Source organism: Xyrauchen texanus, chromosome 15 (assembly GCF_025860055.1).
Source record: "Xyrauchen texanus isolate HMW12.3.18 chromosome 15, RBS_HiC_50CHRs, whole genome shotgun sequence".
In the NCBI taxonomy this organism is placed as follows: Eukaryota; Metazoa; Chordata; class Actinopteri; order Cypriniformes; family Catostomidae; genus Xyrauchen; species Xyrauchen texanus.
The window spans coordinates 21,554,737-21,581,283 of NC_068290.1; the positions used below are offsets into that span (position 1 = coordinate 21,554,737).

General features: G+C 36.9%; 1 protein-coding gene across 6 annotated transcripts; it reads left to right on the forward strand.

Annotated features, from left to right (window-relative positions):
• Nucleotides 1–522: 522 nt before the first annotated feature.
• Nucleotides 523–25,746, forward strand: LOC127656378 (dysbindin-A). Of its 6 annotated transcripts, none has more exons than XM_052144689.1 (10): nucleotides 523–786; nucleotides 2,280–2,333; nucleotides 2,423–2,473; nucleotides 2,669–2,729; nucleotides 2,822–2,954; nucleotides 6,953–7,085; nucleotides 10,273–10,295; nucleotides 19,418–19,573; nucleotides 21,866–22,000; nucleotides 23,573–25,746. In XM_052144689.1, exons 1-10 carry the CDS (start codon nucleotides 731–733, stop codon nucleotides 23,869–23,871), a joined length of 1,101 nt encoding a protein of 366 aa, XP_052000649.1. In that variant the 5' UTR covers nucleotides 523–730; the 3' UTR covers nucleotides 23,872–25,746. The 6 variants fall into 6 exon arrangements, with proteins under 6 accessions (XP_052000649.1, XP_052000646.1, XP_052000645.1 ...); XM_052144686.1 differs by having other exon boundaries at nucleotides 525–786; nucleotides 19,421–19,573; nucleotides 21,857–22,000; nucleotides 23,573–25,745; XM_052144685.1 differs by having other exon boundaries at nucleotides 529–786; nucleotides 2,426–2,473; nucleotides 21,857–22,000; nucleotides 23,573–25,744.
• The last annotated feature ends 801 nt before the right edge of the window (nucleotides 25,747–26,547 follow it).

Sequence of the window (26,547 nt, forward strand, 5' to 3'; positions counted from 1 at the left end):
TTTGTAACATACTGTACCCGTCCCACAAGGAACATGGTTGCCAATGTTCCTTCTAAAGTTTCGTTAGCTTTTATTCAGTCAGAAAGGTTAGATAAGTAAGCAAAACAAATGAATTCATTAAGCAAAACTTATTGAATTAGGCAGACAGACAGACAGGCAGGCAGACAGACAGACAGACAGACAGACAGACAGACAGACAGACAGATAGATAGATAGATAGATAGATAGATAGATAGATAGATAGATAGATAGATAGATAGATAGATAGATAGATAGATAGATAGATAGATAGATAGATTAAGGAATAACATAAGCTAATAGTTTTGGTTTTATTGTGAACGAATTGGAGAAAACATAACAGATACATGTTTAATTTAACCCTTTTATACCTTCGGTTACATTATATGATATGGGACATAATTTTAAACTTATTCTTTGTCATATTTACATATTTGGGACAACATGAATTATATAACGATTGCATGGGATTGTATAAGTATTTTCAGGCAATGGAATCGCTTCGTGATCCAACTAGGAATGGGCGTGTCATGTAGTGGATGTTCCTTGTCGACAGATGCACTTGCATTGACAGCCTACAACGGGATATCAGAACCTTGTCTGCTTGTTAGTAATGATGACTGAAGCCCCGGTGAAAGACTATAAGCACACTGAGATCTAGCTTAATGTTATCCGTCAAGCCTATGTTAGGGAAATAAAGCAGCTTAAAGACATGTTTGAGAATTTCAGAGAGAGACTGCAAACGGTGCAACAGGATTTCACATCAGGGTATGTATTTCTTACCAGTCTTAATAAGGTGTTTTGGTGCTAAAATAAAATGGCCTTAAGAGCCTGAGCACGTCAAGTGCTACACAATGGTGACACAACTTTTGCTCCAGCTTCCTCACATGTGCCCACGATTCAGGGAGTAGCCTAGATGTGGATGCTAGCTAATTAGCCGGCTAATCATCATCGTACTTTAAAACAACGTGTATAATTTGATTTGGATTTAGTTGTTTACAAATTAAAAACTGTTGCGGATAAGTAGTAAGAACATTTATTTCATTATGTACATTTTTAAGAGGAATAAAACATGCTGTCAAGTTAGCCGAATGCTAACAACTGTATGCTGAAATTGTACTAATAACTTCCAGCTGACTGTCATATGATGGGCGAGACAGGCCATTTTTGTCCTTCTGTTACACTATTTTTACAAGTAGAACTTTGTCCTTTTTAACATTAAGGGAACCATAAAAGGTTATACTGGACGCCGTTATTTTACCATAACAGTAACTTAAAAAAAAACAAAAACATGTAAGAATAACTGAAACTATCAGATTCATAATGAGCTTTACGTCCAAGTTTTCTGACATACACAAGGAATTTATTTATTTTTTTTTGGTGATTGGAGAATCAAGTGCACATAGAACATTACAGTAGACACAAAATATAAAAAAGGTAAGGGTATAAATGGACATAAAAAAGGGCATAACTTAGAATGGCGTATATACATGTGCAAGTGGTTATATATGTGCAAGGTAGGGGTATGGGCAGTTATTGAATTAAATTTGAGTGAATGTACATAGGTACATGACATATTTATACATTATTGCACTATGGGAGTCCTGAAGGCAGTTTAATTCTTCATGACATAAATGGCCGGTGGGTAAAAACTGTTCTTGTGCCTGGATGTCCTGGTGCGCAGTGCTCTGTAGTGCCGGACAGAGGGCAACAGTTCAAAAAGGGAGTGGGCAGGGTGTGTGGGGTCCAGAGGGTTTCTACCTGCATGTTTCTTCACTCTGGAGATGTACAGGTCTTGGAGGGTGGGCAGGGGGGCACCAATAATCGTCTCAGCAGTCCTGACTGTCTGTTGTAGTTTTCTTCTGTCTGATTTGGAGGCTGAATTAAACCAGACAGTTATAGATGTACAAAGGACAGACTCAATGACGGCTGAGTCGAACTGAGTCTGCAGCTCCAGAGGGAGTTTGAATATCCTCAGCTGGCGAATCCATGGATGTCTATCAAAACCTACTGTGAGCTACCTAACTAGACAGCATTGTAGGCGGTAGTGCATCATTAAAAATTCTGTCTATGTAGACAACCTACTATTGCTCACATTCAATGAGGAGCTAATTACATAGAGCTGAACGTCTAAAGAGGCACCACCATGGGACTAAACTCACAGTAATACAAATATTGTACACTTTTGTTGCAATGCATATTGCTTGGATTGTTGTGCTTGTTGATTGTGTGTTGTGATTGTTGTGATTCAACCATTTCAGAATCAAGACCCTGAGTGACAAATCCAAGGAAGCTAAAGTAAAGAAGAAACAGAGGTAGTGAATGAAAGGGAGTTATTACTTATTGATTTATAAGCATTATAATATATCAGCATTTGTTTGTTAATGTGATGTGCTTCTCCTAGAAGAGATGAGCACCTTCCCCAATATTCTGCTGGAGTGGAGCTACTCAGTCGGTACGTTACTTTCTTTTGATAAACAGCATATCTAACTAGTCACATCTGTGGTTCCATAAGCATACATCTGTCCAACAAATTGCCCAAAAAATGTTAATGAGTGAATGGCATCCTTTTTTATAGTTTAATTTGGAAATGTTGGTGAAAGTGTTCATAACTGGTTTGAGACATTCCGTATGTGCTATTCTTCTCCAGATATGAAGACACGTGGGTGGCTCTTCATAAACGATCCAAAGAGTGTGCCAAGGCTGGGGAAGTAAGTTCACACTAAATATCTAACTCAATATAGTGGAACGGTTGTGTTGCTGTAGTTGTAGTAACTAGGCTTTATGGTTGTCTCTCTGTCAGACTTTGGATGGGGAGGTAGTGATGCTGTGTGCATATTGGGAGAAGAGACGAGGAGCAGTGCTGGAGCTACAGGAACAACTGCAGCAGATCCCTGCTTTCCTCTCAGACATGGAGACTGTCACCTCACGTATAGGCAAGACATTCACAAACAGCCATCACACATCAGTATCTTAAAGGCACACTCATTAAAAAAGGTTTTACTCCTAAAACAATGAGTAGCCTCACATGAGACTCCAGTCATATCAGTTGCATGAAAAGCTGTTTTTTTTTTTACATGGGGCAGATCTCTTAATGTGGGTTGTCATTTTGAGATCACAGGACCAGCCTAATAGTATGATTATTCTATCTCTGTAATCCCTCTGTTTTTGGATCTTTTCGCTCCCTGAGTAAATGAATTATGACTGACTGCAGATGACGCATTTCTACAGTGGCATTGGTAACCTAAAAAGTTTAGTTTATGCGTGATGCTATTTCCATGGAACCAGGTGTCAGTATTATTTCAAAAAGACTACCATATTAACTAGCACAAATTAATTGTTTTTCTCATTGTTTCATTTAATATGTATTATTCTATAAATTAAAAGGTTTAATTACTTTAAAAATATTTATATTACAGTGAAATCCTTAAAGCTGCAGTACAGAACTTTGGGCTCTCTAGCGACTGTGGTTAAAATTAAATTTTCAACGTTCAGAGGGAAATTTTACGTGAGTTGTGTTTTGGCACTGATCTTTGCTCGGAAGAATGTCATGGTTTGAGGTTACCTTCTTTAACTGTGATAACTCTGGGATATTCAACTGCAGATCCAGAGCTGTGACGTGATATTTTCATAGATATTTTGTTATTCAATTAAACACTCAATAATGGATTTTTGTTAATTGTAACCAAATATATCTTACATAGTGCAGCTTTAAGGGATTTGTTGAGGTATAAGCAAAACATGCTGTTTTCACTTTATTGAAGTCACTTGTGTGTTGTGGCTGTTTGGGACTGTTTCAAGCCATGTTGGAAAATCCTGTAGGCCCATGAATGTATATTTAACAATTGGACTGTTTGTAATTACAAGACTTGAATTCATTTAACTGGCTGTTTTAGTTGTTTGTAGGAGCAACCGTAGGGGCACCTTTTCTCTTTGGTTTATTTTGCCCCTGATTGCTTAACATGTTGCGGATTATGTCATAATCCCTTTTTAATGTTTGTTGTACATCTCATGGCCTAGCCTACACTGATCTTTACTGTAACAGTAGAGATGTAAGATCACCTTGACTGACTTTGCAGAGCATCTCTCTGAGCATAATGTTTGACGCTCTGTGTGTTACTGTGATACATGGAGCTTTTGAGAGTGACTCCTGTAGAGCGCCATCTGCTGATGTCAGTTTCGGTTGTTCATGCCATCCTGTTGCGCTTATAGGCTCTCTTATTAAAAAAAACTATTTTGTGTAGACTGCCTGTACAAAAGCCAATTAGCTTAGAGTTTAGTGGTTGGTATAATCATTCATAAGCTCCTTTGACATTGGGAATCATTTCTAGTAGTTAAAAAATTTGTGTATACAGGTGTGCCTTATATAGTACATTTGTCATCTGATAATCAAGTTATGTGCTTCGAACAATTTATATGACCTGCTAAAACTTACATTATAGCAACAGATTCTCAGGTTATGAATTAATTCTAATGTGTAGGTTTGTTTAACTGAAGAGTAGTAACTGCAGTTTTGTCTCAGGAATTGCAAGCAATTTGAATTAGATTAAGCAATCAATACCGTACAGAACTATTAATTTGTCTTCTCTTTGTTTTTAAGGTTTTGTGTTCCTCTGAAGTCTTAATTAAATTTGTGATAATCAGTGGCATAAGGTGTCTCTTTACAGCTTTAATAGATTTTTGTTTCTGTATGCATTTAGGTCTCTGAAATCACCAGCTTGACATGAAACTGTTATGTCTTACACAATAGAGAGTACTGCTGTATCCTAATGTATGCAGTGCAGTTATGTAAGTTTAAATAGAGATCAGTAAAGCTCATCACATTCCCTGTGATAGTATAATATAGAGCTTGGAATAAATGTTCTATTTAAGGCATTATTTAGTTTTGCCACTTGGTGGTGTAATGTAGCTATGTCAAGTTCTGCCTCTCCCTATCAGAATCAGAGCTTTATTGCCAAGTATGCTTACAGGTACAAGGAATTTGTCTTAGTGACAGAAGCTTCCAGTGCTCAACCAATACAACAAGACAGAGATAATAATAATAATAAAAATAGAGACTAGAAAATATAAATATATATAGAAATGCACAATAAAACAAAAAAAAACAAAAAAAAAAAAAAAAAAATATATGTGTGCCTGGCGGTTCTGGTGCTTTGTACTCTGTAGTGCCATCCAGAAGGCAACTGTTCAAAAGGTTAGTGGGCTGGTTGAGTGGGGTCCAAATTGATTTTTCCAGCACTTTTCCTCAATCTGAAAGTGTATAAGATCTTGAAGGGAGGGCAGGGGGCAACCAATCCTTTGCAGTCTTCTGATCTCCGATTTCATAGCTGAACCAAACCAGACACTTATTGAAGTGCAGAGGACAGACTTCCTCAGCTGGTGAAGCAAGTACAATCTCTGCTGGGCCTTTTTCACAATGGAGTTAATGTGGGTCTCCTTCAGGTCCTGTGAGATGGTAGTACCCAGGAACTGGAATGACTCCACTGCTGCCACAGTGCTGTTTAGAATGGTGATTGGGGTCAATGTTGGGGTGTTCCTGAAGTCCACTATCATCTCCACTGTTTTGAGTTTGTTAAGCTCCAGGTTGTTTTGACTGCACCAGTGAGCCAGCCATTCAGCCATTCTGTATACAGACTCGTAGTCATCTTGGATGAGGCTGATGACATTAGTGTCATCTGCAAACTTCAGGAGCTTGACAGAGGGGTCTTTGGTGGTGCAGTCATTGGTATACAGGCAGAAGTGTAGTGGGGAGAGCACACATCCCTGGGGGGCACCAGTGCTGATCGTACATGTACTGGAAGTGAATTTCTCATGTCACTTTGCTGCTGCCTGTCCGTCAAAAAGCTGATGATCCACTGACAGATAGACGTAGGAACAGAGAGTTGGTTTAATTTAGTCTGGGGAATAGTTGGGATGATGGTGTTGAAAGCCAAACTCAAGTCCACAAAAAGGATCCTTGAATATGTCCCTGGTCTGTCCAGATGTTGCAGGATATGATACAATCACATGTTGACTGCATCATCCACAGACCTTTTTGCTCGATTAGCAAATTGAAGGGGATCTAAAAAGGGTCCAGTGATGTCCTTCAGATGGGTCAAAACCAGTCTCTCAGATGACTTTGACACAGATGTCAGCGTGACGGGTCTGTAGTCCTTAAGTCCTGTGATTTTGGGTTTCTTTGGGACAGGAATAATGTTGGAGTGTTTTAAGTAGCATTGAACTTCACACTGCTCCATTGATCTATTGAAGATCTGTGTGAAGATGGGGGCCATCTGGTCACACAGGATTTTAGACAAGTTGGTGAAACACCATCTGGGCCCTGTGTTTCCTTTTCTCTTGTTTCCAGAAGACACAGCACACCTCCTCTTCACAGATCTTAAGTGCAGGTTGAGTAGCTGGAGGGGGGTTGCAGGAGGTGTTGATGTTTGTGTGAAGTGAAGGTCCGAGCGGGTGTGGGGAATGAGACTGGGCTTTTCAAATCTACAGTAAAACACATTCAAGTCGTCAGTCATTTGTTGGTTACCTACAGTGCTGGGGGATGGTGTCTTGAAGTTAATAATAATAATAATATAGTAGTAATAATAATAATAATAATAATAATAATAATAATAAAGTCTTTCAGTCCTCTCCACACTGATGCAGGGTCGTTAGATGAAAATTTACATAAAAAATGACACCAAACAATTTGCCTACATGTCCATTTTCATTCACATTCATTAGCCATTTGTGCCCATTTTTATAGTTTGATGTTATTGCATGTGAAGCTGAAATGTATGGAAATGTACCATGTTCTATATCAGCACAGTTGATCTCATTAGCCAGCAGTGAATGGATCTCATTTTCTATGATGGATATCTTTATTGGCTACTTCCTCAACCATAGTAAACACTTAATAAAACACTAAAATATTTATGTATTCTATGTATCCAAATAGCTCATCTGGAGGCTGACTTTGAGGAAATGGAGAGTCGTCTGATGTATCTGGAAGATTTGTGTGCTCAATGTGAACATCAACGCTTCAAACACTTTCAGATACTTCAGCTGGAAAGCTACAAGAAGAAAAAAAGGTAAAAAGAAAAACTCTATTCATTTTTGAACAAAATTCAAGTCAGTTTGATGTGCCTGTTAACCTTTTTTTGTATAATATTGTCATCTCCGTTATTTATGTTTCAAGTTAGAAGCTAGAACAAATACAAGCACATGTTATTCTTTTCAAATTAATGCAGCATGAGTGTTTTCCTGGCTGTCATCTGTTGTTTCTTCTTTTATCCCATTGGCTGACTTATTCTGCCCTTCAAATTCTAAATGCAGTAACTGCACTAACACTTATGGTGCATCCACATACAACACAAAGACAATTTTTGCCTTGCATTGCTCGTGCGAGTTTGACCGCTGGATTATAAATGTGTGTTTAAACTCGCGTTCGTGCAAGTAAAGTGAACCTGCGAGTATTCCCCCTTCTCTTCTGGAAAAGGACAGTAGGAGGGGCTTCCACGACTTGGTTCATGGTAAAGTTCAACCATTAGCTGGAATCAAGTAGACGTGCATATTTTCAGAACTTACCAGGTAGTCCAACTTCCTCGCTCACTTTCCTCCAAGCGTTGTCTTTTTTTCATCCGGTCTTTATACATGTATGCTGTTGTGTCATAGAATTCTGGGTGCCCACACACCACTACAACAATTTTTTAATAAATTTTTCCAGATTACTTCTGCTACTATGTCATTACGTCAGTGACATCCGGACAGTCTCAATGCTGTTAGGCTTTACCTACAACGCATCATTGCGATTTTTCACTCGAGTTGAAAAATTTAAACTTGCGCAAATATGCGAATGAAGCGTTTTTCACGCGTTCGAGTTGCGGCATTTAGTTCAATTTGCATCTATTCGCATCTTTGCATTGACTTTGTATGTATTTATTATCACGTTGTATGTGAATGCACCATTAGACTGGCAAAACTGTGAAAGTTTGAGAAAAGAAAACTGAAAAAAAGTTTTGATTGTCCAGCCAAATGTGGATTATAAAATAGTCCTGTTCAGTTTTCTCTCTGAATTAGAGCATAGTTGAGTCAAATCTGTCTGTCACAGGCCAGATCCTAGTCATTTTAGCTGCAAGATTCTTTTTAACTTAACTCTCCCAGAGTAAAAAGTGCAGCATTAAAAAGAGTCTGCTTGGCAATTACTTATTTGCTGGTTTTAAACGTGGTCGGCGTTTGCCCATGCCCCCTTTGCCCATGGAATTTCACCTTGCAAATGTGACTGCGCCTTTATGTTAGGGGTGGGCAATATACATGATAGACATGATAAACCAGTAGAAATTTTACAACCGGTGTACATTTTGTATTATTGTTTCTATCACAGTTATTGAAAATCGGCATCGTGTGGCAAAATATTTGCACAGAATTTGGAGCGGCTGCTTGTTCCTTAAATCCCTTTAAACGAGATGAAGAGGACATCCAATTTCAATGACATATATCCACCAAAGCAAATTCAATAACATACATCTGGCATTCTAAATATGCTACTCATCTAACATTCGCAGCTTTGTCTCACATGATTGTCACGTGCTTCCCATCTGTGCTCCAGAGACAGGAGAGAGCAGGGCGTGATTACTCGCGCTACTCAATCTGGTTTCTCTCGATATCGTAGCACATACAACAAAACTTACATGACCCATTTGAATTCTACCCATTTTAGTTTTTTTTAACCATAAAGTGCTATGGAGGAAGTCAAACAACTAAAATGGCAAGACACCCCAACATTCTAACCAACACTGATGAGGAAAACAGTTAAAACAATGTGTCATGCAGTTTTTTTAAACAACACTTCATTACCTTAAAACAAATCTGTTTGAATTATGTTAGGAAATACACTGGCCATGTTTTCTTTATGAGATTCATATGTTATCTATAGAGATGACTTAAATCATTAAGAGCCTAATGAAGTGTTTATTTTCATTGGATATTTTTATTACTAACAGTATGTATTATTTTCTTTGTTGCATTGCTTTGAGAAGATGTCGAGCTTCTTGAGGAAAGTTTATAATAGTACTTGTCAACAACATAAAATAATTTAGCATTATGATAAGATTGATTTAAACACATTTTCCCCCTTAACTTTTGCCAAGTTCCAAATTAAGGGAAAATTATATAAGAGGAAGTATTTTTTGCCCTCAAGTATGTTTAATTTCTAAAGTATTTAATGACTGGATTATTCAAAAATAGGAATTTCAAAGTGGTTATTTAAAATATAAACCAACTTTTTAAACTTTTTAAATAAAATAAACTATATAGTGATAAATTGTTATTGTGATACAGTATATAATTTCACATATAATTTAAGATTTTTGTCATATTGCCCACCCCTAGTTAGGTCATAACTCTGTTTTTACATAATGTGTAGTTACTGCATTTTGCCATTTACACTACTATATCCCAGAATCCCTTTGTGTGAGGGCCCTGTAGAAAAGATACAATGGGATTTATATGCTAATATTTACAAGGGCCATGGCCATCAAACCATCAAAGACCAGAATCACGACAGGCATTTCCCTTGAGCATTTGCTTTTTCAGAGGGAAGTGTTGAAAGCATTCATTGATTAGGACATGCACTGTTTACTGCATTTCATGGAATTTGATCAGCTAATTATCACAATAACTGTAGAAAATGAAAGATCTATCGATCAAGGGTTTCCCCCATAGCTAATCACTACATTGTATCCTGCTATAAAAATAGTATCTTGCTGCTAGACAATTATGTATATATTGCTGCCCTTTTAAATGAATAATTTAACAAAATAAGTCAAAAGAATATAGCGTATCATATTGACATAATGTTTTGTATTCAGGCAATGGTAAGCAGATAATAGAACAGTATTATTTAATAAAGGTGAAATAAGCAATATAACACCTGCATTTTACATGGCGCAGCTAGGTGTAGAGTTTTATTTTGCAGATTTGCATAGAAGTGGTGAATGCCCCCACACAGAAAACACTGGAATGTACTGTACTGTATGAAAAGCCTAAGCAACATAAAGGCTAATGCAAAGCTTGTATGTGTGTTAAATAGTCATCTGTGACTCTTTGGATGCTTCTATTTGAGGCTGCATCTAAATGATAAAGCTCTAACCTCTTAATCTCAGGAGTCTGTGCCTGTTTTAAATGGGTCTGACTTAATGTGACATCTGCTGAATTCTTGTGTTATTCAGTTGGCTGTAAAAATGTAACACTGACATAACTGTCCTTATTTGTTTTTAGGAAAGAACTTGAGTCTTTGAAAGGTAAGAATAATACACTTTTTTTAAATCTCAAAGTGCTCCATTGCTAACACATTCTCCCTCTGCAGTTACCTATATTATTTAATCCAACATAAAAGCAAAAAATATAAATTCAGTCATCATTTACTCATCCTCATGGTGTTCCAAACTCGTATGACTTTCTTTCCTTCGCAAACAAAAAAGAGATGTTTATTTTCATTACATGCTAAAAAGATGCAATGAAATTGAATGGTAAATGTGTTACATCCAATGACGTATTGTTGTAAATTCACTGTGTCAACCCCTTGAAAAGAGAAATAATGAAAAGATTACCATTTAGTTCATGTGTATATATTTTATTTTATCATTTCTTTATTTACCTCATGAACCTCATTTAGTGCTCAACAATGAGAAGAAATGTGTTGTAATTACCCAGCCAACACTAATTTACCCCAGGGAGGCCAAAACTGCTCTAGTGAGTGGAATCTGTTGTCTTTATTTGGCATTATTGGATAGCATTAATTCCACACTGACCAACCTCTATGGGATGCTGCCTGCTCCATCTGTTCATGTCTACTGTCAGTGAAAATAACGTTCGCTTTCATTATCACTGCTCCTTAATGTATAAGTTAGAGATGTTTGTCTTACACTGACAAGCAAGAGATCAGTAGTCGGTCATTGCATGACATGATTGAATGTATCCTGTCTCTCTCTGCTGTCTTTTAAAGCCATTGTACTAAACAGAAATTGCCTTTAGGCGGATGCACATCATTGTTCACATTTACATGCCCTTTATCTAGAGAGAATTCAGGTCCTCTGGGGCTTGCAGTTATTATACTGAACATGCAGTAAATTTACTAAGATTTTATTATAATTGATGAAAGAGTAAATGTTTGTTTTTGCAGCTGTGAGAAATCATGACTGAATGTTTTAATTGACAGTCGAGGAGGGATTTGTATTTATTTTGCATCGTGTAGTCGTCATTGCAGAAGTGGTTAAGACTGTTTATAACACTTCTCTTTGCATGTGGGTGGTGTTGCTTGAGCATGGGTCTGCTTTTGTTTAGGCAGTGTGTTTCAGGACTTCACAGCTCACTCATTAATTTATTTAAAATATTTGATATATTTTTAGTTTTAAATAAATTTATTTGTTTATTTTTTTCAATACTTTATTATTTTACGTGTATTTGTATTTATTGCAATTTGTGTTATAAAACTATAAAATAAAACTGTTTTATTTGTTTTGATATTTATCTGTATGTGGGAAAGGGAGCTGTGATGGGTTTTTGAGGTATTAAAGTGCAGTGAATTACAATGCATCTATATTGTCCATAAAATACTTTTAGATATATCCTTGATTGGAGTTTCGGAGTCATTGTGATGTTTGTTCACATTGCAGTATTATTAGGATTAACAAATGACTAGTCACACTAATATTCATGTAATATGAAGAATGAGATAAGCTGATTAGAGTGCAAAGCAGTGAAGTCACTAATTTCACATGAAACTTGAAATTCAGCAGATCCACTACTTGTCCCATTCTTTTAACAGACACTCACCCCTATATCAGGCACATGAATGGTACATTCCCTGCTTGCATCTCCTCACTCCAGCTGCATCTGTAGCTCCGTGTCCCTGTGCAGGCAATGTCTCGGCATTGCTGTCCTTAGATGAGTTGCTTGTAGAATAAAAAGGCAGCAGAATATACAATGTTAGTTTAAGCCGTTCTTCATACACACTTTAACTAAAGTCTCTGGCTTATCAGCTCTGCTTTTCTGCCCATCTTCATTCTTCAAGGAGAAACACAAAATGTCCACGTCGGGAACTCTGGACAGCAGCGTGAGAGATTCCTGTAGGTTTTTCCAGGCACTGTTTCTTTTCTTTCAGTCTTCTCTTTTGATGGATTTAAGGTTCATGTGCTGTGGTAATGTTGTATCGAAGTGTCGTACAGAAGTCTGGTGGTATTTTAGGGAATTTATTGGTGGTTTGCAGTCATCTTTGGGCTTGGTAGGTTTTAGGAATAGAATATCAGCACAGGTTGCCTACTGTGGCTCTTGTATCTAAGACTTAAGCTGTTAATCCGTTGGAAATTATGCAAAAATTAACTTTGATTTACAGTCACCATAATGTATCCCTATGTATAAAATAATAATATTTTTGGGTGCATCAGATAACCTAAGGTTACAATAATGGGTGTTCGCACAGCACACATTCTTGTGTTTAAAAAAGCTAGATGGAGCACAACAAAATGGAAAAAAAGTGTCGTGAAGCGTTTTTTAAAAGTTTAACTGTTGTTTCAAAAAACAGCAAGGTGCATCGCAATGATCAAAGACGTCAGTCTAGCGCATATTTACATAGACAAACATTTTAAAACCATGCTGATGGACACAGTGCATCTTGTCTTTACCAAAGACCTTGCTGTCACAACATACTTCTATCTCTAATGTATTGTGAGTGGACATTCATTAATTTTAAGCAAAAAAAAAAAAAGCAGGGTGATTAATCAGTTCATGCTCTGTGTGGAGTGCATCACTGCAGCATGGAATGGTCATAAAGAGCCATAGTGGTATATGGTTAACTTTATGCCCTCATCTTCTTATTTGCTTGACCTATATGCTAGAGGTATTTAATTTTGCCCTGTAATCTAGAGTGTTTAAATTGATGGGATAGTTGTAGACCTACAACCTCTTGGTGGCTCAGGCATTACGACATCTCATAAAGTATAGAAGTTATCTCAGAGATTCAGCTTTAATTTAAGAGAAATTACATCATCAGTGGGATGAGAAAAATGAGGAATATTAGTTCATAATCATAATTTTTTACATTTCTGTGGTCAATGTGTTGTGTGCATGGCTACAGTTGCAAAAAGGGACTTCAAACAAAATGGGAACATTTCAAGGTGGTTGTGTTGATTGGTCCAGAATTGACTGCTGAAACTGCTGACCTGCTGTGCGAGTTGTGGCAGTGATGCTCACAAATGTCATCTGAACCCTTAAAGAGGTCACCCAGAAATGAAAATGCTGTCATAATTTACTGAATAGTGACCACAAATTATATTTCATTGGTGTTTATTTTGAGCGTGACAGTCCGTTGTCCCTATCTACGTTCATTATATGGAAAAGAACGGCATAAACATTATTTAAAATATTCTACTTTATGTACTAAGGAAGATAGAATGTCATACAGGTGGCGATGATATGAAGGCGGGTTAACGATGCCTGAATTAAAATATTTGGGTGAACTATCCCTTTTTAAAGGAATAGTTTACCCAAAAAAATGTATATACTGATAATTTACTCACCCTCAGGCCATCCAAGATGTATCTGAGTTTCTTTCTTCATCAGAACAGAATTTAAGATTTTTAGGATTTCATTTCAGGCTGCCTCCTTTAAACAATGCAAGTGTATGTACTCCATTTTTTGACTGTCCAAAATGCGTAGTTGGGGTGCATCAAAATAATCCACACGACTCCAGTTGACAAAGTTCTTCTGAACCCAAACAATTTATTATTTTTAGAAACAAATCAATACTTATATACTTTTTATCTACAAATGTGTGCTTCCGTACATCTCTGTGACACACACTCATTAGGGAGGGTGATGTAAGCTCGTTGGTAAAGTCACGCGTCACGTGGAAGAGGCAGGAAGCGTGTCATTATTTACGAGAGAAACTTGCACAGACCAAGCGCTATTCACAAACCAAAACAATTTCAAAACAATATAAAATATTAATAAAAAAGTAATAATAAAAAAAACATTACTGCGGTAAGTAACCATCCTTTATTTCGGAGAAAGGTTATCTACTTGTGCTTTTTCTTTAGCAGAAATATATACGCTATATGACTGTCAGGAACTCAAGCCACACAAGAGTGTAGTTAGTGAAACCAAGTGCGAGAGCATTTACTGAGATTCACAGGATTTGCAGGGTTTACACCAGGGGTGGGCAACTATTTTGGTAAAGGGGCCACATCGGGCTTTAAGTAGTTCATGGGGGGGCCACATTGTATTCCTTTTGTGATGAAATGTTCTGCATTGATTTGGTTTTTGTATCTTTTAAGCCCAGAAATAGTTGTGTACTCTATTTTCTGAAGTGTATGTGTGACTAATGGGACAATTCTGAAATTGCCTAAAGTATTGTATTGCTCTACAAAGATACTTTTCTATCAGGCATTAAAAAACTGAATAATACTGAATTACTCAAAACATTACTCGTTTACATGCTAAAAGAGTCTTGATGCAGGTCTCCTTGATGGTTTGACTTTCAGCACACAACTGAATAACACCGGCTTCATGACTATGATAAATGATTACTGCAAGAGTTAGATACAGGTGTGACTTCAACATTTCTAAATTGCACAAATAAAAAATACATATATTTGTTTCTGGCTTGCTTTTGCTTGCATGTCAATGATGCCGAGATCTACTTTTATATTGAATTTAATCACTGAGAAGGTTTACCTGCAAAGTAGCACCAAACATTACAAGCAGCCTCAAGAATGGACACAGAGTAGCTGTGTAACACTTTTCCTTGAGCAGAATATTGCACTACAGATCGCTGTACATTGAGTTTTTAATTGATATTTGTGAAGGCCTCCTATTTTACTGAAAATGACAAAGGTTGGGCATCCTTAACCATGCACCTGAACCATCTACTATGTGTTGAAGTACCGTTCAGTCAGGGTAGATAATGTTTCTGCATTCCTTTCAGTCTCTTTTCTCTTCTTACTGTTGAGATGGATACTGGTGCTCTGTTCTGTGATGCTGTGTGGAGGCCAGTCAGCTCATTAGAATGAGTCATTAACCTGTCTGGCCCAAAGACACAACATGCGTTACCATCCACTGCCTGATACTTCACCGATTAGCTTTAAAACGCCCATCTTCTTCACAGCAGGCTCTTATCAGTACACTTAATATTTCTATTTCTGCTCATAATAGATTATAAACGCTGAATGTTTATGTAAATTAACATTAGTTTAATGTGAGCTGATTTTGAAATTGCTTGGTGTTGGATTCTGCACTCCATTACATGGTTGACAGGTGTATGGATTCTTTGCATTTTTTATGTTGTGATTTAGCTGCAGGGGTTAAATTGTGGTTTTGTAGGTGTGGGAACTCTAAGATCAGATGGTGATCCTGGTACGCTAGACATTATGACCATTCCACATAGAAGGATGCAGCATAATTACCTATGTTGAAACACTTTTTTTTGGTAGAACCACAAACATATATTTGCGAGAAAACAATAATCAGGAAATTATATATTAACGTGTAATATTGTTGTCTTCACATGTATAAACGTATAGCAATGAATTGTCGCCTTTACCAGGGTTCTAGAGGGAAAGAGATTGGACCCTTCTCCACATTTCACAGTGGGGTAAACTTCTATTGCAGTGAATGGGAGACCACAGCAAATATGATTGTGCATTCTCATTTGCTCCAACAGCAAAAGAAAATAATCTTCTACTGTATATTCCAGGGGTGTTTAAACTTGGGTCTGGGGACACCCAGGGGGCCATGAGGTGGTGCTAGAGGAACCGTGGAAAATTAGATACCAAAAAAACAAAGTTTGTAATTGTAAAAAAGCAAAAAAACTGTATTTACCGAATTTGACGTTATTGCCATTTTCAGTTTCATCAATTGTTTCTCTTCAAGTTTATACAGTCAACGTAACTCAATTATTGGTTGGTAAAAAAGATACGTTGTAAACATTAAAAAGTAGCCTAAATATTTTCCACATAATTAGGAAGGCTTTAGAACTCACATTTGGCATATTGTAAAGGGAACACAGGAAATGAGGAGGTTGAACCGGCTTGACAATATAAATGATAGTTTAATGAAGAAATAAACCAAAAGACACAAACATACACACAGAATGGGCAGCTGCCCATAAATGCTTTCTCTCTGTCGCACCACCGTACGTAGTCGGCCTTTATCCCTCTTGGAGGCTTGATTAGCCTGATAAGGGGCCGGTGTGTAAAATCACTACCCGGCCCGTCCTCCGCCCTGTCACACATATTATGATAGAACATTACAGTTTCAAAATATGAATTTTGATGTTCAACAAGCTTGTTTTTTCTGATTATATTTTTCTTGCTTATGCGATTATAAGCAGATCATCTATATAGATGCTTGTAGCCGATGGTTTTAATTTGGTCAATAATTACCAGATAAATCAGTGCATCCCTACAGATAATTACATAGTATAGTACATAGACAAAATTACATAGGTCCTTGGCATCAAAAAAAATGTAAAACCACTTGTATATTCCACAACTTCCCAAATTAAATAAGAATAGAGAGAAATAGATTATGGTAGTAAGAAGAGAGACAGATGGCAAATTTACTGTCTCTCCCTTAGCAGCTGTATTTAAAACCCTATTATAGAAGTGGTGACTTTTTTCCTTAATTCCAGGGTAATATAACTGTAACGTAGTTCAATGGAAAAGAGGTGGCGAGAACCAGTTTGGCAATGTAAATAACATTTTAATGAGTAACTTAAACAAAAGACAAACACACACACGACGGACATGTCCGTAAACAATCTCTCTCTCCCGCACCGTCCTTCGCAGTCGGCCTTTATCCCTCTCGGAGACTTGATTAGCCTGATAAGGGACCGGGTGTGTAGAATCACGACCCGGGCCCGCCCTCCGCCCTGCCACAATAACAAAGAATAATGTCATAAATTTACATAAAATTAAGAAAATGTCAAATGTTTGCTGGAAAAGACTGCTAAATGGGTGTACTAGAGCAGACCAAAGCTGGACAAACATGGATTGATAAACAAAGATTTATAATTTAATAGATTTTGGACAGAAGCTGTTTCAGGTTTGTAAAACATAAAAGGTTTTGTAGTCTTAGCTAAAATGGTTCTATATATGTTGCCCCTTAATGTTCTTAATGTGTTTTCCTCCCTTCTTATGATCATGTGTGGAGAATGTGACAAGTGTGATCAGATAGCCTGAGGCTCAGGCAGTCCTGTCATCTATCATTAGCTGTCACAGACACGCAATAGAAGATGTGTCAAAAAGCGATGTCTGTTCATCCAGATTTAGTTCTTCTATGCAGTGTCTGTGACACATGGAGATGGAAGCTTCACATCGAACACATGGATTCTGGCTGAAATGCAGCTGGTAGTAAATGCCATTTATTTCTTAGGCAGGAATAGTCTCACACTTTTAAACCGATACAATAGAATGAACCTGCTCTTTCATGAGTTAAACACCACTTAAAATGAGCAAAGCTGATTGAGGTCATCCATCAAACAAGGTTGTCATCTAAAGTGAAGACTTAATGTCTATGGAAGGCTATGTGTTGTCCAGAATTCATGATTTGTGTTACATAAGAACATACTAGATATTTGCTTTTTGAAATAATGAACATTTTGCATTTCCTAACAGTAGGCCAAGTTTAATGGGTAGTTGACGAGACATTTCAAGGAGTTTCCTGTGGTGTGACATACCTCATCTAAAACTATTCTACAATAAACAATTTTCTTCACATTTTTGTATGATTCTTATGCATGCAGTTTATACAGCCTCATATTTGAGAGTCTGGATGGCATATGCGTACTTTTAAAAATGTATTTGTCATACCGCAAGTCTATGTACAGTAGGTGAAATGCAAAAGGGTGATCAAAATGGTTAACAAAATAAAGGAAATGGTGATCAGTCATGGCACCTAAAATATACATACTTTTCCTTGCCAAATACCAATATTGTTTCCCATACCAATATTATAGTGTTAAGTAGAGGGTTGAAATGTTTTATTTTATTCTGAATGTAGGTAATATTGTTTCTATATGTTATTTTTTGAGGGAAGTGAGTGCACTGTGAAAAGAAGTGATTGGATAATAATGATCCTGCTGTGAAATATTAATTTGACAAACAGGAGGGATTTAAGCAGATTATTAGAGCAGAGTGTCAACCAGATACCATAACTAAACTAATGTCATGAAAATGCATGCATGCTTGCATACTCCGTTCAAGAGCTTGCATCAACTACATTTACACGTACCCCTTTTCCCAGGCTAATATTGTGCAGAAATGGGCAACAGTGTTTTCTAAGCAGTTTTGTAGTGTATGCCTGCATTCAGTACAGCACTTTTATTTAACATTGCTTAACTACGTGTCTATTTAACAAGAGTTTGTGACAGAACTGTGGTTAAAAGCGCATCCTAATAACAGATTACGACTCTCACTGCTCACTCAGTTTTTTCAATGGACTTCTTGTATTCACACTACACAGGAGGATGACCGTAGACAAAGTCTGCTGTATATTGCAAAAGGAAAGTTTGATATTCTTTTGTTTTATTTTTAAAGTGCATGCCTACATATAATCATTGAAGGCGATTGGTTGCATGACCATGTCTTATAAAATACTTATTTTGGAAGGGGAGTTTTAGAGGACTTATCAAACCATCAATGGAAGTTGTATTATTTAGAAGGTCAAAGCAGAACTTCTTTGACAGGGTGTTTGTGCCACACCTATTTAAACATGCATTGCACACACAAATGCACTGACATTCTGAAACCACAGGCAGACTTCCTGCTGTTCAAGAGAAGAGGATGCACTTCCTGTGAGAGATAAAGGATTTCATTGCACAGCTTATAACACTCAGAATGAGCATCCAAACACTCTTGTTCAGCCTAGCCATAAAGAGCATTACATTTTCTTTCAAAATGACTAGAAGAACAAGCACATCACATTCTCTGGTAAGAAAAGAAGCTTGTGAAGATCTTGATGTTTGAAAACTGAAGCAGTTTAAAATATTTTCAAATCTTGTTGCTGTATTTACATGTAAAATGAAATACATCATGCAGATAGTCTTAGGAAATACACATCTACGATCAGGCAAATATTAGGGTTATATCCTTTCTCTTTTGTGTCAGAGAGAAACCCGTTGAACTCAGAACAATGATTGTGGGAATAGTCTGGTCAGACCAAGTCATTATTTTGTACAATGCCAAAGCGATACCACTAATTGGTCCTCATTTAAGAAGCTTTGTTTGGGAATTTAGAGAGTTTGTGTGGTGTGATTTGACATTTTAACTCCCAATGTTTTTGTTAATCCTTTGCAGTTTTCTCTCTCTCTCTCTCTCTCTCTCTCATACTCACTCACTCACTCACTCACTCATATGTCTCTCTGTAGCAGAGCTCGGTGCAGAGCATGCCCAGAAAGTGTTGGAGATGGAGCATGCACAGCAGGTCAAGCTAAAGGAGAGGCAGAAATACTTTGAGGAAGCATTTCAGCAAGACATGGAGCAGTACCTCTCTACAGGATACCTCCAGATCACCGATAGGAGAGGTCAGTTTCTTATTTTATACAGACCACTTCTTCGCATACCTTTTAATGTCATATTTTTTGTAGTGTCGTATGTAACATTTAGTCAATACCGTTAATAGTCATACTACAGATTTAGGGGTCAAAATGTGCTCTTCTGTTTTGCGTAAGTACATTTTTAGTGACGTTCTGAAAATAACAAATAATAATTTTAATCAAAGCCTGTATAGAATGCTGTGTCCTTCCCATAATTCATATTTAAATGTGTTAATACGGTGTTAAATGGGGGGTTAAAGAGTTGATGCAGGTTGATGGTAAACTGTTGCTCTTCTCCTCCTCTCATTCCTTAATGCTGCACTTTGTGTGAGGTATGCTTTCATGTTGAATCTCCCTTTCTTTGGGGCTTCCACTCTGTTATAACCTGCTCTGTTTATGTGTCAATCAATTATTTGTACTATATTATAGGGCTGGGTATTGATACAGATTTCCCAATTCATTTAGATTCCAGAGGTGGTGGTGTAGTGGGCAAGCACTGAACTGGTAAGCAGAAGGTTGCTGGTTCGATCCCCACAGCCACCACCATTATGTCTTTGAGCAAGGCACTTAACTCCAGGTTGCTCCGGGGGGATTTTCCCTGTAATAAGTGCACTGTAAGTCGCTTTGGATAAAAGCATCTGCCAAATGCATACATTTAAATGTAATTCACAAGCTCTATTCGATTCAGATCATGATTAGATTCTATATCGATTCATATGGGTACATTACTGTTACAATGTCCATTTTGCTTACATATAAAATAAATTCTTTCTCCGCTAATGCTCTTAATTATAAAGGAACCTTCTCTGCAATCCTTCTAGGTATAAATCGAAAATATACATTTAATAAAATTATAATTTAGCATTAGCTTTTCATCAAATGGTCACATTTTAGCTTTTGAAAAATGTTTAAATTCAGTCTATTCCATCAATTATGACTTGAAATTGCTTTTATGTTGCATATATTTTTTTTTTACATGTTAATTGTTTACTTGCATAATTTGTACTATTTACAAGTATTTACATTGATATGTAGAACATGTGCTTAATCAGTACTGCCCCTTTAAGACTAGCGGCATCAGCCAGTAAGCACATATAACGAGAAGGTATGCGTAATTGTTTTAGCACATCCATGTGTGATTAGATTTAAATGTTTCTTTTTTTGTTGTTTTTAAATCAACAACTGACTGTTAAGAACAGAAAGGGTTTAAAGGAATAGTTCACCCAAAATGAAAATCCTCTCATGATTTACTTACCTTTTAGCCATCCCAGATGTGTATGACTTCCCTCCTTCAGCAGAACCGAAGTGAAGTTTTTTTATAAGCACATTGCAGCTTTTTTATCCATACAATGCAAGATAATGGGTGCCATAAGACTGTTGGCTGTTTGACGGTCTAAAAGGCAAATTTAGGCAGCATAAAAGTAATCCACATGACTCCAGTCGATCAATGAATGTCTTCTGAAGCAAATCAATAGGTTTGTGTAAATAATAAATAGATAATTAAAACTTTATTAACTTTAAAAAAATCGCTTCCTGCCAGCAGTCGATGCATCAGTGACGTAAGCACAATGGCACGTTCACGAAAGAAATCAGAATCATGGGCTTTGTGTACAACAGAAGAACGAACGTCAAGCGAGAGTTAGGCCATTTCAAACAGTGAATCCAGCGGTGGGTGGAAGCAACGATTTAAATTAAAAAACTTCTCAATTATCGATTTATTTCTTATAGTCGATAAATTGATGTTAAAAACAAATCGATAATTGAGAAGTTTTTTAATTTAAATCGTTGCTTCCACCCACCGCTGGATTCACTGTTTGAAATGGCCTAACTCTCGCTCAACAATACTACTCAATCTCTGGTGAGTGAAATCTGAACATTTTCCAGCCAGTGGCTAATCATAGACATTTTTAGTTGCATAGTGTGTGATTTGGTTGCACGTCCAAGTGATTTACTTGCATTATAGAGGGTTGCCACATGGAGTGAAAAATCGATCTTGGGATTTAAGAATTGATATCGAGATCATTACAATGAAGATCGCGATGGATCAGAAAATCTATATTTTTACCCTGCCCTCCTAGATTATGAAATCTGCATGTTTTATATCTAGAATACTCTATATTTGTGTACTAGACCTACTGTTCTGTAGGTTTTAAAAGTGAATCAAGTTGTAGTAGTACTAATATAACCTCCAATATGTCAAATTGGTGTTGGTCATAAGAAAAAAGTGTTGTGAAAGTAGTAATTGCAATTTATTTTTTTTCTGTGGGGCAGATCCATTAGGCAGTTTGTCCTCAATGGAGGTGAATGTTGATCTACTGGAACAAATGGATCTTACAGATGTGTCTGACCATGAGGCACTTGATGTCTTCCTCAGCTCGATTGGTGAAGAGAACCGTGCTCCATCTCCTGACACAGGTTGAACTTTTTATATAATATATATATTTATTTGAGATAACAGCGATTATTGTGCACTTCACATTCCAATCACCAACATGTGCTGCCAAACTTGCACAAAAATAGAAAGAAACAAATATAAACTTTGATAGTGTACACGAAACGTTACGGTTTCACTTTAATTTAATCTCGTAATGCAAATGTTCCTTTGCTTAATGAGAAATAAGGGCTCGTGGGATTGATCAAAGAGCATTAAAATGATGTGTGAAAGTGAAGAAATTTGGACAGAAATATAAAATTTGTGCATAATATAATATATACACAATTTATATTTTATCTTTAAGGAAAAATTATAATGTAAAATATGAGTTCCAAAAACATTTACCTAAACTAAAGTTGACCAAAAAGGGAGACATATTTATCGTGTTGCCATGGAGACATCACGCCATCCACCGTGGCGTCCACGCACAACTCACAACATACCCCACATTATATCGACCACGAGGTTGTTACCCCATGTGACTCTACCCTCCCTAACTAGCGAACTCCAGGGGTGGTAGCCAGTGCCTTTACTGAGCTACCAAGGTCCCCATTTATATTCATTTCAATGCAGGTAAAATTTCAGTCAGACTAAAACAATAAATTGTCATATATACTATTTTAATAAAATGTCATGTGAATGCTTTATTCCGACTAAAATCGTACTAGTTCGAGTTTTGGAAAGTCGTCCAACATGTATATACGTTAATCAGACCACAATAGAGCTTGTTGACAGTAGCGCTGTTTTGGATTTTTGACGGGAATGAAAATGAGGCTGTGAGGTAGACTTACAGTCTCTTCAGTGACACACCTAATTTTCCACTCATGTTTTCTAGAGATTTTTTCCTCCCAAATTTGTTTGGAATTTTATTTATTTGTGTATGTTTCATCAGCAGAACGATCCAAAACACTTTAAACAACCCATTAAAAATACTATGTTTATCCCTCACACCCTCGATGTCGTTCCCATCAAAAATGAAATTGCGTTGCTGTAAATAAGGTCCATTGGCTTCTGTGTTGTGCACGTGCCCCCAAAGAGGTAATACGTATCCTGTACTTAACACTTTCTCAGTTGGCATCCTGCCTTGAAACATTCGATTACACGTTGTTTCATTCATACTTGTAGAGAAAGATGAAGTCTTAAGCTTGACTGTGCAAAAACCTACAAAAAGTTTTATTATAACTGCATGTGGAAATGTCATAAAGAGTCATAAACAAACAAATCAGAAAAAAAGACTTTGATCAGGCCCACATGGAATATAAAAAAAAGAACAACTCTACAGATATCTGCAGAATTGGAACACTTGTCATTCATAAAATTCTACAAATCCCCCTACTCCTTGTGTTTGTTTAGTAAATATTTTTGGCTTTTTAGCTTCCAATACATGTACAAAAGTCTACCGATTTTGTCTAGACCTATTTCTGAGTACTGAAATGTGTAGAAGCTGTCTTTCATAGCATGTAACAATTCAGAGTCATTACTGCTCTTGCTGGGCTAATTAATATTCTGAAATAGATGGCGTGACACTTTTTAACCTTGTTCTGTCTGTTCAGCAGGTGGCCCAGCTCTGGAAACTGGCACATCCCCATCAGAGATCAGCCTGAAAGTGCCCTCTCAGACAGAGCTACGGCAGACTGCCTCCTCAATCTCCTCCTCCTACACTGATACTATCAGCGGTGTGACTGAGGGTCCGGATGATGAAGAGGATGCCAGCGAGGAAAGCTGCAGTGGAGACTCTCCACTGGTCCAGTCAGATGAGGAGGAGGTACATGCTGACACAGCCCTCATGGGTCTCCCGGAAACAGAAGAGCTGCCCAAGAGCTCAGACGACAGCGACACACAGGCTCCCTAGTGGCCATGGAGGGGAAGCGTGATTGGTTCATGCTGGTTATCCAAGATGACACTGTGTTTTTACATCAGATAATGATAGAGTGTTGGTGTAACAAGTGAGGCTGAAGAGCAACCAGAAACTGAACATTTCTTCATTGCTTAGTGTGGCACTGTTTGTCCGGTTCTTCAGACTTAAAGCACTGTGATTTTTGTTTAATTCTTTCCCATAAAAAAATCTATTCAATGTATAATACAATTATTCGTATGATATGCAAAACCTGCTGCATTAGAATTATATAGAAAATAATAACCATTTTACAGTGTTCCTCCTAATATCACTGATATACTGTACGTTGCATGAATTTGTAATGCAAAGCTCATTTTTGCATATTATATAATTGAGCCTACTGAAATAAAATATACCTTGAAATAAGATGAGAATCACGGACAGAATCAGAGGAGGACTAATATTTAAAATCATATTGTAGCGATCTAAAAAGATTTCATCTTGGTATATAAATAGCTGTCAACATTTGGACCATCTGTGATTTCAGAATTTACAGGCTCCTCATACAGCAAGCTGTTGTTACCTCAGGGACAAAATGCCAAGTTAGTTCTATGATAACAGTAATAGAAAGGTTCTTTTAATGTCTGACTGCATGATGACTGGGAGCATGTTGTTTAAATGGACAAAAATCAATGCGTATTCAAAATGTTTGACAAAGAAAACCATGTTTACCTTATTTGAACATTTTGCTTTTGATGCCCTCCCGATAAGAATGCCGGTATACATGCAAAGCAAAATTGTGGTAATGGGCAAAATTCTTCAAGTGTTTATCGGTTTTTGCCTTAAAGGGTAATTTTCTCATTATTTACTCACCCTCATGCGTTCCCAGATGTGCACAGCTGTGGCCAAATGTATTGGAAGTGACATAAATGTTGTGTTTCTCAAAGTTATCTGCTTCAGTTGTTGTGGTGTTGATTCACATTGTTTCTGGATTATTGTGCAGAGTGATCAGATGCATTTTAAATAATTGCAAAAAGCTTCATTGGCCAAAAAAATAAACTATCACAAAAACCCAAATTTCACTGTTTTTTGTCCTGGAACAAAATGACCAGCTAACATAATTTCTCTAATCATATCAGCAGCACCTGGGAAAGTGTGAACGAGTACTAGTCAGGTGAAATCACTATCATTCTGATTGGATTATAAGAGCAGACTGATTGCTATGAAAGGAGGGAAGAATTGCTTCCAATCATTGTGTTCTTGTTAGCAATGGTTACCTCTAAAGAAAGATATGCAGCCATCATCGCTTTGCATCAAAATGGCCTCACATGCAAGGAAATTGCTGCAAAGAATATTGCACCTGAAAGAACCATTTCCCAGATCATCATGAACTTCAAGGAGAGATGTTCAACTGCAGTGAAGAAGGCTTCAGGATGTCCCAGAGTGTCCATCAAGTGCCAGGACCGTCTCCTCCTAAGGAGTCAGCTACAGAATCATTTCACCACCAGTGCAGAACTTGCTCAATATTGGCAGCAGTTTGGTATGAGTACATCTGCACTTTCAGTGAGGTGAAGACTTTTGGACAATCGCCTGGTGTCAAGAAGGGCAGCAAAGAAGTCACTTCTCTCCAAGAAAAATATCAAGGACAAACTGAAATTCTGCAGGAACTACAAGGATTGGACAGCAGAAGACTGGTGCTAGGGATAGGCGATACCAATTATTTTTGATCTGATACAAATATTTTCAAGTCCAATATCTTCGATACTGATACTTCTGTTAAATAATTTTTTTTTTTGCGATTACTTGGAATAAAATGGTTAATTTTAAATCATATTTTTTGTCATTATTATTATTTTTTGCCTAAAAAGAAAATTATTAGACTTCTGTTTTGTTTACCCTTACAAAAATTAACCATTTTTCTACAGTAACCACACAATTAACCGTGGTTACTACTGCAATATTACTGTAGTAAATCAATGGTTTCAATGGTATAGTAACTTCATGTTTAATATGTATTTAAATTAATAAGTGTCATTATTGTTCCTTTTATTATGCCATTATGAAAATTGTTAATTCTTGATTATTATTCTAACCGATAAACTAATTCATAATACACAATACAATGTTAAGCATTAATATGAGTGCAGTACTGTTCATGATAACTTGTATTACCATATATAGCCTACATACATTTGTTTTTATTTATTTGTATGTGCTTTTCTGTATAGAGTGAAATTGTTTTCCTACTTAGAAACATAAATTATTTGATATCATGAGAAAAAGGCACCACGGACAGCAGTCAAGGGCAAAAAAGAAAACAAGAGCTTAAAAAACTATCAGGGGTGTAATAACATGCAGTACATTTAAATGTATATACAAATATTTACGTTTAGCAGGGAAATAAATATGCAGTGCAAATGATAGTTTCTCCAGGGACGCTTGTGCGTCAGACGCTGGAAATGTCCCGCCCCTTACTGAAACGGAAAATATGATTGGTTAGCATATTTGCGTCTGAAATTAACGTTCTGATTGGTGGAACAGCTCAGTCTGACTGTCTGTCTTGCCAGTGCTCACCAGCACATATCCGTACATTATTTAAATAATAATATTAAAACACAATTCAATCAACAGTGCTGCGGCATCCCGTTATTAGATTGAAAAAGTTCCGGGTCAAATGTTCGTTTTTCTGGC